Source organism: Grus americana, chromosome 7 (genome assembly GCF_028858705.1).
Source record: "Grus americana isolate bGruAme1 chromosome 7, bGruAme1.mat, whole genome shotgun sequence".
NCBI lineage: Eukaryota > Metazoa > Chordata > Aves > Gruiformes > Gruidae > Grus > Grus americana.
In genome coordinates this window covers 23,723,176-23,738,711 of record NC_072858.1, presented here as the reverse complement: position 1 = coordinate 23,738,711, position 15,536 = coordinate 23,723,176, and the positions used below count along the sequence as shown (strand labels likewise).

The following is a 15,536-nucleotide window of genomic DNA, read 5'->3' as shown; positions in this document are numbered from 1 at the left end:
AGGTAATAAAATTCCCTAGTTGAGGGAGATGGACATCTGTCATCTGTGCTTTTAAACATACTCATAAGTTATTTAGAAAACAGAGTGAATGGCAAATAGTAACACTATTTCGGGATAGTAAACTTCCAGAGATGTTTCAGAAAGCTCTTGTTAGACTGAGTGCTTGGGCAAAGAAGTTGCAGGAGACGCTGTTTGATAAAGGCAGAGTAGACTCTACAAGGGAAAGAACAATTCTTAAATGTATAGACCCTAATGTTTCTTTTCTGAGTTCACCACCCTCTATAGATAATATTCTGAAAATTTTAGTGCAGTGGCAGTCAAACAGGCTGATAGGAATTTAGGGATTATGAAAAGATCAGTTTAGAAAAAAAGAGAATGTATCATCACACCATTATATATGCATTTTGTGTTATATGTGCATCTTGAACAGCAGCATGTAATTTTGATCCCCCTTCCTGATTTTCTTCTTTATCTAAAGATATGCTCAGAGGCACAGAGTGGCTTTCATGCAAGGTGGAGCAACAAAGATGAGAAATCTGCGAGTTGGAAAAGGGGTAGCTGAGTACGGGCTAGAGTTAGATACTGTTTATGTCATGAATGGTATTTAATGGTGTGGTGGGTTGAGCCTGGCTGGGGGTGCCCACCAGAGCCGCTCTCTCACTCCCCTCATTCAATAAACAGGGGAGAAAAGGCATAACGAAATGCTTGTAGGTCGAGATAAGGACAGGGAGAGATCACTCACTAATTATCGTCACAAGCAAAACAGACTGAACTTAGAGAGGAAATTCATCTAATTTATTACTAGGCAAAACAGAGTAGAGGAATGAGAAAATACAATCAACTCTTAAAACACTTCCCCCCACCCCTCCCATCTTCCCGGGCTCAACTTCACTCCCAGCTTCAACCTTCCCCCCCTCAGCGGCACAGGGGAATGGGGAGTGGGGGTTATGGTCAGTTCATCTCACCGTGTTTCTGCCACTTCTTCATCCTCAGGGGGAGGACTCCTCTCATCACACCCCTGCTCCAGCATGGAGTCCCTCTCACGGGGTGCAGACCTTCAGGAGCAAACTGCTCCAGCATGGGGTCCCCCACGAGGTCACAAGTCCTGCCAGCAAACCTGCCCTGGCGTGGGCTCCCCTCTTCATGGGTCCACCGGTCCGGCCAGGAACTTGCTCCAGTGTGGGCTTCCCACGGGCCGCAGCCTCCTTCAGGTGCCTCCACCTGCTCCGGTGTGGGGTCCTCCACGGGCTGCAGGTGGAATCTCTACACCCCCTCCTCCTTCCTCCATGGGCTGCAGGGGGACAGCCTGCCTCACCAGGGGCTGCAGGGGGATCTCTGCTCCGGTGCCTGGAGCACCTCCTCCCCCTCCATCTGCACTGACCTTGGTGTCTGCAGAGTTTCTTACATCTTCTCACTCCTCTCTCCGGCTGCAAAAGCTCTCTCTCTCTAAGTGTTTTTCTTCTTCTTAAATATGTTATCACAGAGGCGCTGATTGGCTTGGCCTTGGCCAGCGGCGGGTCCATCAGACACAGGGGGAGCTTCTAGCAGCTTCTCACAGAAGCCACCCCTGTAGCCCCCCCGCTACCAAAACCTTGCCATGCAAACCCAACACAAATGGAAAAGTTGAATAGGAAACAACTGTAATTCTTGTCTCCCTATGAAAAGGAGAAATGCAGTGCTAACCAAAATTTTCCAGAAATGAATGTAAAGGAAAGGTGAAATACTTTTTCAGGCTGAGAGAGTTGGGGTTGTTCAGCCTGGAGAAAAGGCGGCTCCAGGGAGATCTAATTGCGGCTTACCAGTATCTGAAGGGGGCCTACAGGAACGATGGTGAGGGACTGTTTATCAGGGAGTGTAGTGACAGGACAGGGAGTAATGGGTTTAAGCTGAAGGAGGGTTGATTTAGGTTAGATGTTAGAAAGAAATTCTTTACTGTTAAAGTGGTGAGGCACTGGAACAGGTTGCCCAGAGAGGCTGTGGATGCCCCATCCCTGGAAGTGTTCAAGGCCAGGTTGGATGAGGCTTTGGGCAACGTGGTCTAGTGGAGGGTGTCCCTGCCCACAGCAGGGGGGTTGGAACTAGATGATCTTTGAGGTCCCTTCCAACCCAAACCATTCTATGATTCTATGATAATGTGTAATTAAAATTGTGGACTTCATAGCAATAAGGTGCAGTGGAGGCAAAAAACTATAAAAGCATCTTTTCAGGGTCTGGTCAAAATAATGAAAAATAGTTCTGTCAGTGATCATAAACGTGATGGTCTGGATGAAACTCTAGAGGAAATCCTTAAACCACTCTGTAAAACAGAGAGTATAGTGAGGGAAAGACCATGAATTCATCGTTGCGAGAAGCACATTTAAGCACTAAATCTTACAGCATAACGCACTATGGCCATTTTAATGGGAGGAGCATTTTTAAATACTTTTCCCTCAGGAAAAATATAATTATTTGTTTGAAATTTTCAAAAAGCATCAACCAAGGTAATTGAAAAATTATACAGACAGTATAAAACATGAATGCACTATGGCATACTAGGTATATCAGTAGTTTCATTTGAGATTTAAAATTCTATGAAACTTTTAAGACTGCAAGTACGTGGTAAGCAAGGATAAAATAAATAGTGCCTGCAGTGCTTTTGTAGGGTTTCAAAGTTTATGGGGTCATTTTTCCTTGCTTCTAGAAGGCTTGTTAATATAGCAGGCAGCATGCATTCAAAGAAGCTTGAGTAAAGGGATAGTTTTTGTGGCATTTAGGAAAAATACTATATCTTGCAAGAAGGTGACTTTGCTGAATCTGTGCTTTCTTGTTTGGGATGAATAGAGTAACTCGGATCTTTTGACAACTATTGATTATAGCTTTCTGATTCAAGTAGATGCTGATGTGTATTTGTGCATAACTAATATTTTCAAGGTTGCTGGTCCATAGACCATCTGTGATGTCTTTATGCTATTTCTTTTAAAATCTGTTCTGCCAAATGCAGGAGGATAATTGGGTATATTCTGTCCTCATAGCAGTCATGGGTACTACGTCTCTTTCTTCTGTATAGAAGTTGGCAGAGGTGTGAAAGCTCCTCGGACAGACTGAAAGATGTGCTAGGTGTTAGGCTTTGTGTTTCTTCTGAGTGACAGTATATAGACAACAATGCATTTATAAAACCAAAAGCCCAGAAAACTTGACCAAACGGCAGAAAAACAGCAGACAACTATGCTATCGTGGTTATAAACCTGCTGACAAAATGAAGGATACTGGTGTATCTTTTCGCAGAACACCATGGTTGTATTGATATATGATATCACTTAGTGGAGACAAACATTATATACTGTTTCACGTATACCTACCATCAAAGTAACAAATTCTTTATAAACACCATGTCTGTGTTTAGTAACCTTAATATTGTGAGCCGAAATTTTATATGTGAAACCAAAAAGACTCTTAGAAAATGAAATCTGGGCTCTTAGGCATGCTTTTACAGCCAAAGCTGAGTTCATGGAATATGTCATGGGCTCCTGATTATAGAGGAAAAATGGCTAATTTTCTTTCACTGTCAGAGAAAAAAGAATTATATAAGTTTTAAGGACTTAAGAACAGAAAATTCTTTGCTTGTGGAAGTGGAGTACCTTGTGAGGTTGATGCCTGATACTTTTTCCTACCATTAGTTTAGAGGCTTTGATCTCATATTGTTTCATGAGCCTGTCCTAGCAGGGCATCTCTGATACAAGCCAGATTTAACCAAGGTTATTAAAATGGGAATATATATCAGCATGGTTTAAATTTACAGTATCTACATGTAAGATTTTATTAGCAGCTACTGTTATACTCTGTCACTAGGCAATGTGAGATCTGCTTTGGGTCTGGAAGTAGCGTGTTTGTGTTAGTTGCCATACTGCACCTCTCAGCAGGGATTATTATATTGGGTAAAGTGCTATGCTAATGTAGTTTTTCTACTTTTGAACCTCTTTACAATGTACTGTGAATTTATCCATTCAGAGTGGTGCTGACTTTTGGATCTCTGTAGCATGCTTTATTGTAAGGTATAAATGTACCCAGAGGCTTGTAGAAAGTCAGTGTAGAACTAGGTTTAGAGGTTTTGCTTTTGATATTTCTGTTTTGAATAGTACTGCAGTATAAAGGAAAGGTGATTTTTTTCCTCTTTGTAAATGAATATACAAATTGTAATTAAAACCATCAAAACCTTTTTGTTAACAAATCCCAAAAGCTACTCACTGTTTTTCCTGGCATTACTGTTTAAAAATTTTAATCAATATAGTTAAAATTATATCATCCATAGAGATTTTAAAAGTGAAATTGATTAGTTTTGACTAGTAAGCATCGATAAGTTTTTAGAAAAGCTTGTATGTTGTTGTAAATAGTGATATCTTTGTTGCTAATATCTATACTAATAGGATATATAGTCTGTTGGTTTGTACTGCAGTGTGTATTGCTTTAGAGATTCATCTCTAAATGCTCTTCTATTGCTTAGCTTTGCTGGGAATGGAAGAAGGGAATCCTTTAATGACCAACACCATGTTATTTCCTTAGGGTAATTCCTCTTAATTACCATTCCATTACAGTCCCAAGAGTGCAGGTTATGCACAAAGACTTTGAAACATGGATTATATTTCTGTCTTGGAACACATCATGCTGCAATTCTTTTTCCTTAGGCTATAACGTTCTATTACAACTTCATCAAAGGTTTAATTAAACCCATTAGTTTGCAGAAATTGTCTACGTCCTCCAAAAATTATCATCCTTAACCTATTAAAAGATGTTATTTGTAGTATTTTTCGAAGGTATGAGCTCTAATATAGTGTTAACTATTGTTGAGACAAAAATTGAAGTATAAAATTGAAAGAAAGAGTTTTTGTAGTAAGTGTTACTGTTTTATTCAGCTGGGTGATGCAGATAAAATCTTTAGCCATGTTTTATTCTGCCTTCTCTGAAGATTATTCTAAAAACATTCTTTATGAGCAGTAAGAAAATATGTGTTTTGTGTGAAAAGGATTTTGTTAAACTGTGAGAAACTAGTTTTAAGACTCCGTTTTTTCATGAGACAAATATAACTTTACACATAGTTCTCATACTAACGCTCATGATTTTTGGACATTATGGATAACCCCTGGATATACAGAGTTTTTAATTTGAATCTCTTTAAGTATATTAATTCAAGTAATTTGAGACAGTTCTTTCCAGACACTGGGCAGAAACATCTGTTTTTATAGCCTCCCAGAAAATGTAACTTGCTAGACAAAGCTGCAGTTTGTTAAAATAGAATTCATTTTTGTGCAAATCCGATCTGAAATATATTATGTGGACATAAAAACTTTATTAAGAGGAGAAAATTTCATCTGCCATGTGCTTAGAACCCCTTTATATTTAGAAATATTTCTGAACTGTCATAAGGAAGAGGTCAACACTATCTTTCTGAATTCTGCAGCCTTTGCAAGTCGTAATAAGGCCGTAATGATTTGCACATAAGAGAATGAAGAACAGCTGGTCACGTCAACAGACCATTCTTTACCACACCCTGCATCTACTCAAAAAACCTCCAAAAAGAAAAAAAAGGTCACCTTTCACTTAAGTAGATCATTATCTAGGAATACTACTAGAACTAATGAAGCACAATTCCTACAAAACTGCGTCTTGGAGGCAATTGACTTTGATTCTGGGAAGGTATGATCTCGAACACTTTTGCAACAAATCAGTAGAAATCTACTTCGTGAATTGTCTGGTATCTTTGCATTGCTGAAGGCAGTCGTGGACCCACAAATAATGTGTTTAAAAAAATGGGGGAAGAAATGGCCTAAAACTAATTTACAGATGAATATAAACTTCCAAATAATGCAAAAATATCATTAGAATATGAAGGTTGGAAAGCCAAGTTCAAAAAACCAGTGAATGCTAGAATTGATGCTTGCATGGTCATAATTGAGTGCTTCCAAAAATTAAAGTTAAAGTTATCTTGGAAGCATAGATTTCTCTTTTGATAGAGAGATTTGTATTTTTAAACAGTTGTGTAGGGAACAGAAGTGGTTGTCTTGATTTCTTAAGTACATTAAGTTTATTAACATTTGGACTACATGGATATTTAACACTTCCAAATGAAACTTGAATCATTATTAGAGGAGCCTGGAAGAAAAGGCATGCCATTTTTTTTCTGTTAATAAAATATTTTATGTCCAAAAATAAAGTGCCAAATTTGTTCTACACTGTGTAATGTTAAGGCACATTTTCCAGCTGCTTCCTACTTAGAAACTTTTTCATAAGAGGAAGAATAGACAATTCTCCAGTTTATTTTGTAATATAATTTAATTTCAGTGAATGTATGTGAATTATGCATCAGTTGTTTTATTGATAGATTTTTATTGTTGCATAAAACAGAAGGGTAGCAATGTGTTGCTGGTAATCTAGAAGTCAATTTAAATGAAGTCAGTGAATGTTTTAGTATTTAAGCATTGATTTTTGGAATGTAAAATTTGATTTTGCAGAGTTAGAAGATAAAGTATGAATAATCTGTCTACAAGTGTATTCATACTATTAGTTGTTCTTATCTTTGTTTCTCCAATTTTTCTTTTTAAACATATTTGAAATAATGTTGAGATGGAAGAAATTGAACGGGTTTGCCCTTTTTCTCTTTTATTCTTTCACTAGTGATATGCTTTTTTGTTTTGTTTTGGGTTTGTTTGTTTTCAGATTAGTTTTATTTCCTGTAATCCTGCAGGAGTGTGATGATATTCTGGTGCACTACCTAGTGGCAATTTTGATGTATCCCCTGCTCCCGTGTCCTACATCTGTATTTCTTTTGTGCAGTAACTGAACTGCCATTGTTGGAATTCTTGTAAGCTGCCGGCCATAAAATGCGCTGAGCGTGGTTTGGTCCCCAGCCTCAGAGCTCTCATCTACTCCTCTTTTTTGACATATGGATCATATATGGCTGCTTTTGGCCCATGAGCCAGGACCCAAGGATTTCTGATACTTCCAGTAATTTCTACAGTTGTGTCTAGTATACGGACAGCTTCTACTCTTAATCTTTTTAGAGAGAGCACAACAGGAAAATAAGGAAAACAAGCTCAAAGAAGCAATTTCAACCTACAAAGGCAATGTTGTAGACCCCCAAAATTTCATTTTTCTCTGATAGTGTGAACTTGTTGTGCTGCTTAGTCAGTGGTTTGACAGAACTTCAACCTGGCAGAGTCCATCCTGCCCCTTCCTGACATTTAGGGGCCGAAGTGCATGAGTGTTGCTCTCCCTTCACCTTCTCCATTAATGCTGTCATAGACCTCTGTTAGAGTCCCCCTTAGTTTTCGTGGGGTTAGGCTGAAGAATCCTACTCTACTTAGTTACTCCTGTAGCAGAAATCATTCTAACTTTTTGATTTCCGCTATTGTTCCTTGAATCCTTTTTTAATTATTATTTTTTATAAGGTGGGCAAACCAGAGTTACATACTAGATTTATTACTGGCATAATTGCATCTTCTTTTGTTTTCTATTTGCTAATAATTCTTAACATTCAATTTTCTGGGTTTCTTTGACATGTCAGCATTGAGTCTTTTCCTAGAAGTATAGGAAAGACCTTGCTGCTGAACAGTAATAATAATTTTATAATCTGTGATTTTTATATGTAAAGATAGGATGTATTTCCTTCATTAGTTTGCATTTACTAGTATTTAATGTGTCATTTTGCTGAGCCATTCAGTAGCATGGATGACTTCTGTAGCTCTTCATAGTCTGTCCTGTTCTTCATTGTCTGGAATATTTACTGTCACCTGAAGACTGCATCACTCCACAAGTTACCTTCTTTTCAGTGTAGTTTATGGATTTATTAAATAGCAGAGATTCTAGTGGGCCTCCTCCCATGACCTTCTTCCTTTCCAGGTGCTGGCTATTACCTCCTTTTATTTATAGTCCTTTAAACAGTATTGTATCCTTTTCTTGCTAGCTTTGGATTTGTTTTGGTTGGGGTTTTTTGTTTTGTTTTTTCTTTTTTGAGACTTTGATGATGGGCTTATATTAAAATGCCTTGTGCAAGTCTCAGTGGATATTAAATGGATCTCCTGCATCTCCAATACTTGAGTCCTTCAGAGAATGGCAGTATATTGGAGAGAGATGATGTCCCTTTGCAAAGGCAGTTTTGACTCTTCCAAATGTTGTACATACTATTGTGCTAACTGTTTTATAGTTTCTACAAACTTGCACATTTTAGATTTTAATTTTTTTAATAAGTGCATGGCTAGCACTATTCCATCCGCCTTTAATGATTCATCAAGTTGGTTGATTGAAAGACAAATTTACTACTTTCGATAGCAACTATTCCATGAGAAATCCAATCCTAGATGGAGTATATTTTTAAAATAGCATTGTTGCAACTACTGTTTCTTCTTTTTAAATTGTAGCTGTCCCTTTTCCACCAACGCATCGCTTGACATCTGAAGAAGTATTTGACACAGATGGAAGACCAAGGGTTGATATTTTGAAGAACCACTTGATAAAAGAAGGTCGAGTGGATGAAGAAATTGCACTTAGAATCATCAATGAGGGTGCTGCAATATTACGGAGGGAAAAAACTATGATAGAAGTTGAAGCTCCAATTACAGGTAATATTTCTAGATAATTTCTCTCATAATTAAATTTGGGAAAAGCCAGATTTTTTCAGTAGTAGAGTTTGTCTTAAAAATTGCTAAAGCAAAATTTCTTAATAATATTGAATTATCCCTCTCAACTGCATTTGCTGAACAGTACTCAAATGGTCTGGAAAAATAGACTGCACATTATTTTGCAAAATGAAGGCATTAGACCTTTTGGAAAAAGTAGTATGATTGGTATTAAAATGAAAAGATAGAAAGTAGTTAAATGCTGATGAATTTCTAATTCCTGCAATGTTTTAAGTGGGAATAGAGACATCTGTCTGGAATAGAAAAATGAACTCAGAATTATCCAGATATCTAAATATGTGAAGAGAAGGTAATTGCTGTGCTTTGAAGCAAATACTGTGAATTGGAATTCTGAGTGAAAAATACACCTTTATAGTTCCTCTGTAGGTGAGACTGACAATTGCATGTAAAACCGTGTTCTTGAGAGGGTAGTAGTACTGGAAAATGTTGAAAGATTGTTTTAGCATCTTTAATGCACTAAGACCAGATCCACTGTGATAGAAAACTGACTCTTAGGAGTTTTTGGAGTATTTTCATGGTTTGACTAGTTCTATTTCTGTTTGACCTGGTTAAAGGTGGAATTGGTGTCCTTTGGTACTTTTATTTATAAACAATCCACTCATAGAAAATAGTTTTCGTTGCATATCTGTTACCTGTGATAATGAAAGTAGATTTGATTTCTGTATTCAAATCAGATTTTTTTCAATTTGAATGTGTTTTCCTCTAAATGGACCCATATAAAATTAGTATCTGAAAAGCTTCCTTTAGGGCATCAGCTTGCTTTCATTTGTTAGTATCGGGTAAATGAAAACATTTAAACAGTACATCATTATTATTGACTCTATTTAGTCTAATATTTTGTAGGTCATGATGACAAATGGTCTGCTCCAAGGGAGTAACAACCTTTAAAGTGTGGTGTGCCACATCCAATATTTCTTTCCAAAATTAGAACAACTTTTTTTCCGAAAAAAAAATTTACCGATAAACTCTGAGAAGTTGAAATATACTATTTGTCAGTCGATCAGTGACATTTTGTGTCAGTGGAAGGCATAGTCTCTTAAATTCCTGTTGTTATCAGCAATAGCTCATGCAGAAGTGAGAAGGCAGCTCCTGACTTCCATTGAGGTGGAAACTCCTGTGGGAATGAGGAGTTAGGAGCAGTGGTCTCTTCCATACATTTTTAATTTTTTTTTTCCTAAATTGTGAGGTGATCTGGCTTTGCTGTATGCTGTTCAAAGTCTTCCCATCTGCTGTCTTTGGCATTTCTGCCTTAGGTTGCTGACTACTGGTCTTGTCCTGTCTCATATTCTAAAAACACAAGAAAAATCCACTGTTGAAATAGTGAACATGGTTATTTGAAGGAGAAAGGTAACCGAGCAAAGAGAAGATATGATGAGGTTAAAAAGTATACTAGTCTGACTCAGAAACAAAAGCATACTCCCTGCTTTTTTCAATCCCACATGGACACAGCAAATTGTTGCAAAGCAGCAGGCGTTTTCAAATATGCATACCAAGGAGAATTTGCAAAGATTCCTACGAGGTTGGAGAGGACAGTAAGGAGCTGCTGACAGCTTTCCAGACCTCAGTGCTCAGTGTATTAACTGTGTTTGAAAAATATTCCACAATCTGCTAGACTCAAACAGGGCTATCATCAGTGTTGTCACAGGTAGTGAGGAGAGCATCTTAATGAAAAGCAAAGGGGGAAGCTTCAAAATTTTCTATTATTCCTGCTTTGTGCCTGTCTTTCCTCTTAATTAGAAGTACTTTGTGGCTTTTTACTTAACTATAACTTAGTAATTTTTCTGTTAGATTTTTTTTAAATTAATTTGAACAAAATTTTTGCTTGCAGTGTGTGGTGATATTCATGGCCAGTTCTTTGATCTAATGAAGCTGTTTGAAGTGGGAGGATCACCTGCTAACACAAGATACCTCTTCCTCGGTGACTATGTAGACAGAGGTTATTTTAGTATAGAGGTAACTGAATATATTAATCTGTTTTGTCCTAAATTTTTCTATAAGCACACTTTCATGGAGGTTTTCAAATTAAATTTTAGGTCTGCTTTAACATGTGGCTGTGTTCTTCCTTGCTGTGCTTTCTCCTATGCCAAAGGCCTGTTACAGGAAGATATTGAGCAGCCGTTTGGACTGTCCTGTTGAAATCACCAGACTTACTCACTTTTCCTCCTCTTTCTTTAGTTAGTTTTTAAAAAGTTGAATTCTATAGCATTATTGTACATAATCCTGCTTCTCTGGTAATACATAGGAAGGTGTGTTTGTATGTTTTTGGAGAACAGGTGAGTCATGACTGCAGGGTCTTTATTATAGCTGTTTATCTGTATAAAGTAGATTGATTTTACTTATGTAATCAAATATTTTTTTAATAATTAATATTTTTCTTTACTAAAATTCTGAGGGCGATTACAGATATTCCCTAAGGATGACCTGTGTTTCTGCCATTAATTTTTCAGGTATTTTGAATTCAAATAATTTTTTAATTTTCAGCATGTTTATTAAGTATGATACATTCCAGAAATATTCACTTATATCAATTAGTTTCAGAGCTATGGTTTTTAAGTTAATTATTCTTCTGGAGCCAGCTTGGGAAGTGCGTCAGCTTGGGATCTTGTTATAGATACCACATCTAATAGAGTGGCATACCATTTGAAATAGTATTTTGCAAGCCATGATGTATGATACTTCATTTCTGTATTCAGATTATGCTGTTCTAATAACATGTGTGAGTATACACTGTGAAGGGCATGCACAATGCCTTTTCGGGTGGTCGGGGATGGTAGACAAACAGGAGATGCAGCAAGAGTGATTGTCTCAAAGTCATTTATAAGGAAAAATTTCATCAGACATTCCCTATTATTATTAACTCTATTTTCTTGGTGTGTTCTTGATGATAACAAATAATGTAATTGTCCTTGAAAAGGACGTTTACATAGCAACAATATATGCTAATATATCAAAACATGGTATGAAAACTTTTCAACCATTACACTTACAAAAAACTTTTGAACAATGGATGTTCTTGAATATATTAATAAAAGAACAAGCTCAATTTTTTTTCCTCGTATGATTTTAATTTTAATATTTGGCATACTAAATACACTTGTGGAATATGTAAAGATATACTAAATATACTCTTGAAAACCACTCTAAGGCTCTTAAAAGGCTTGTCTGTCTTCATTGAGATAATCTGCTCTCTTCTGCTCTGAGTGGCTGTTGGAACATCACTGAAGTACATGGCAGATTATCTGAGTGAAGTTGAATTGCTGCAAGTGCATGAAGGCGGGGCTATGCTTTGTGGTCCCGTTGAGAAAGAAGAAAGTGGTACATGAAAATCAGTCATTTGTTCTCCACTTTAACCTTAAAAAAATTTTTTCCTACCTAAGTTGTGGCCTTAATTAACATATAGGATGTTTAAGTTGACCTCCAGGAATTTTCATTTATGGTTACTTTTAAATCTTAGTAATGGGAAATGTAATATACTTTTGGTAAAATATTTGACTTTTCACAGAAAAGTGACAGTGACATTTTCTAAAAACATACAAACAGTGAAATTTGATTTTTCACTAATAAATTCTTATTCAGTCTGTCCTGAAATGTCTTTAATTGCATTGATATTTTAGTAGTAACCCATTTCCAATTAAAAATGTCATCACTTCTAATAGGAGAGATAATTACGTGCTACCATGATTGTATATAACAAACTGCTGGGATCAAGATGGAGTCCTTCACATAGTGCGTGCAAATTCTTCTTTTCTGGACTGGAAGTAACAAGGCATAGAGAAATCTGCCATTAGTCTCTTTTTAATAATAAAAACCAAATATACCAGTATAGGAAAGGTTAAAAAAAATAAAATTCTTTTTATACTTAATAGGTTACATGCTTCAGAACATGTAAATCTCTCAGCAATTTAATCAAATGTAGTATCCATTCACTGAAAGGAAGGCACTATTTTGCTGCTTTTCTATTAAGTGTTTTCAAGGTTGCCAGCTTTTACAAATTTTTCATACAAACTGACTTAAGTAAAACAGTTCATGATTGTAGAATTTGCCAAATTAATTCATGTATTCAGTTGATGATAAGTAGTTGTTTTGTAAGAAACTGATTATGCTGTCTGCTGGGAAACAGTTTTAAAGAGTCTGGGGACTTTGCAATATATCAGGATATTTTAGAGTTATAGAAACATTGCAAAGCAAGTGGTATCATTAGAAAAATTACTGTTTTGCATATCATTACTAAGAAGCTAAGAAAAAATCAGGAATTAGTTTAGCTAAACTTTGCAATAGAATGATGTATTTCTTCATGTTTGCGGTGGTTTTGAAAGTGTTCCTTTGTTTTCTTTCTTCCTTCATGTACTTAGTATTCCATCCAAAATAACTTTGAAGAAGGATAGCTTCAGGGTACTCATATTGATTAAGAACAATAATAACTTGCAGGTGACTTCAATGTAGTCCTAAACTTCTGAGGTTTTGAGATTTCTGTGTTCAGTTAAAATATAAGAATCAGATTTGAAAATTAAGAAATGTGTTTTGGCATTCAAGACTACTGGGTGGTAACAGACTCTAAACTGAACAAATTGTGCATGTTCTGTAGCTCTGTCCTCAACTCTGTTCGCTGCTGATTTGCAATAATAATGTTACAAGGAAGCTTACTATAATTCTTTGAATTTGCTGCTCGAACACTGAATAAACAACCAGCTTTCCCAGTTTTGGGAGAAAAAAAAGTTTACTCTGTCCACTCTTAGTTTAAAAACGGTCTCCTAATGGTGTAGCTGACTTCAATGTAAATAGTTTTATGGGTATTTCTTCTTCAATCTCTATTAATAAAAGTCTACTTTCCTTCTTATGCCAGTGTTTAGAATCATGTTATTTTAGACACAAACGCATGGATGATTTGTCTAGATGAAAGTGTTCTGCAGTATAATTCTGCTGAGTTTATTTTATTGTTGAGTGTCTAGTAAATATAAATATTTTTTCAGCATTCTGCATGGCTGTTCTTAAGAAAAGTAATAAGCAATTTGCATAATTCATGTCTGGAACTGGACTTGGGGAAATAGTGCTCTGTTTTAAAACGGCATATTAAGCTGGTACTTGCTTTTGAATCTGTTAATTCTTACTCAGTGTTTCTCAGTAATAATTTTTAAACTTCTTATAAATGAGTGTATTTTACTGGATATCTTTGTTTTTTCAACAGTGTGTGCTGTACTTATGGGTCCTGAAAATTCTCTACCCAAGCACGTTATTTCTTTTGAGAGGCAACCATGAATGCAGACACCTAACAGAATATTTTACCTTTAAGCAAGAATGTAAGTACTGTCTGAGAACATAAAATTAGCTTACTTCCAACCTGCTTATCTGCAGTCTGTCATGTTGCTTGAGAGATGCTTATCTGTTAGTTTAATTAAGGTCTTGCAAACGTTTGGAGGTCCCATTGACTTCTGTAGAAATGCTTGCAGTTAAGTGTGGTGTTGGAGTGCAAATTATGTAGAAGACTGCTGTCTGTAAAGATACGTTATGGAGTAAGTTTTGATGTATCAATCCTGATTTTAAAATCCTGGAGAGAGGAGGGTTATTTTGCTCTCCTGGCTATAATCAGGAGTGCGCAGTAACCTCCTGAGCACCATTGTCAAGCTAGCACGAAAATCCTCCTGCTGAGTAATTTTTCCATTTGGGGAACTGATTTCAACTATTCTAGTAAGATAACTCTTTTGGTGATGTAAACTGCCTCTCTATTTGGAGGCTTGTGTAACTATTGATCCCATGATAGATGGATTATTTGCCCTGGTAAAACCCTCTTTGATTTAGGTGAAAGTGATGTAATCTATAAGCAGTTCTTAGCTTTTCACTGTAAATGAGAAATCACACACTTCTCAGTAGTATTTTACACTGAAGTATGCTGTATAATTGTATAATACAAAATAATTGTGATTTTTTTTGTTTGTTTTTTAAACAAAAATAGTTTCTCCACACTTGAGGTAACAGAAGGAGAAATGAAAAAAGTTTATAGTTCTGGAAAAGAATATGTCTTAGAAATGTGCTTGCTGTTGCGGTGTTTGGAAATGCTCATTTAAACCCAAAAAATATTCATTGCTTTGGGGGTTTTTTAAGCATTCACTTTGAGATTTGCTCTTATAATTATGACCCACTAAATTACTTCTTCCATCTAATATGGATTTCTTAATGTTTGATATTTTCTTTCCTACAGGTAAAATAAAGTATTCAGAAAGAGTCTACGATGCTTGTATGGAAGCTTTTGATTGTCTCCCTCTTGCTGCTCTTTTAAATCAACAGTTTCTTTGTGTTCATGGTGGACTTTCACCAGAAATTAATACACTAGATGACATTAGGAGAGTGAGTATTTTGTGTGTTTGAAAATAAGTGGAAATACAGATATTTATATAATGCTATATGAAGTCATGTTTCTGAAATTGTCAGTATATTGTTTTCTGTTCTTGTCTCTTTTGGAAGTGTAAATCAGGAACTGAAATGTAGGCTAAGCAGTATCATAATTAAAAACTCTTGGATTATCTAGTGCATTTGCCATTAGTAGATCTCATTGGGACAGCTGGGACTGTTACAAAACATGCACAAAAAAACCTCTCAAAAACTCCACATAGTTTCCTGAGACAGACAGTATGTGTAAAGAGCTTCATACCAATTGAAATAGTGCTTTGTATTTCTTTCTAGATAAGAGCTAGCATTCTCGTGGCTTTCGGGACAAAACTCGAAGTAGTTAATTGTAGTCTAAAAATTGTTTGGTATATCAAACATCATGTTTCAGTTATTCTTACATTTCTTTGAAAACTGGTTGGTTGGGTTTTTTTTAACTCTCTTACCATGTGGATTTTGGTTTTGAAAGAGTGGAATTGCAGTATT

The 15,536-nt window shown here is 36.2% G+C and overlaps 1 protein-coding gene across 6 annotated transcripts in view; it reads left to right on the top strand.

Moving 5' to 3' along the window:
* Positions 1-15,536, top strand: part of PPP3CB (protein phosphatase 3 catalytic subunit beta) — a 52,228-nt gene that overhangs the window by 6,119 nt on the left and 30,573 nt on the right. For 5 of the 6 annotated variants that reach the window (XR_008577837.1, XM_054831328.1, XM_054831329.1 and 2 more), the window contains exons 2-5: positions 8,391-8,591; positions 10,498-10,622; positions 13,855-13,966; positions 14,866-15,011. Coding sequence is in view for 5 of the 6 variants with exons in the window: in XM_054831328.1 (XP_054687303.1) it covers positions 8,391-8,591; positions 10,498-10,622; positions 13,855-13,966; positions 14,866-15,011 (584 nt within the window). In the remaining variant the exon portion in view is untranslated. Of the gene's footprint in view, positions 1-5,523; positions 5,671-8,390; positions 8,592-10,497; positions 10,623-13,854; positions 13,967-14,865; positions 15,012-15,536 lie in introns of those variants that run through there. The other variant, XM_054831330.1, reaches the window with a different exon arrangement.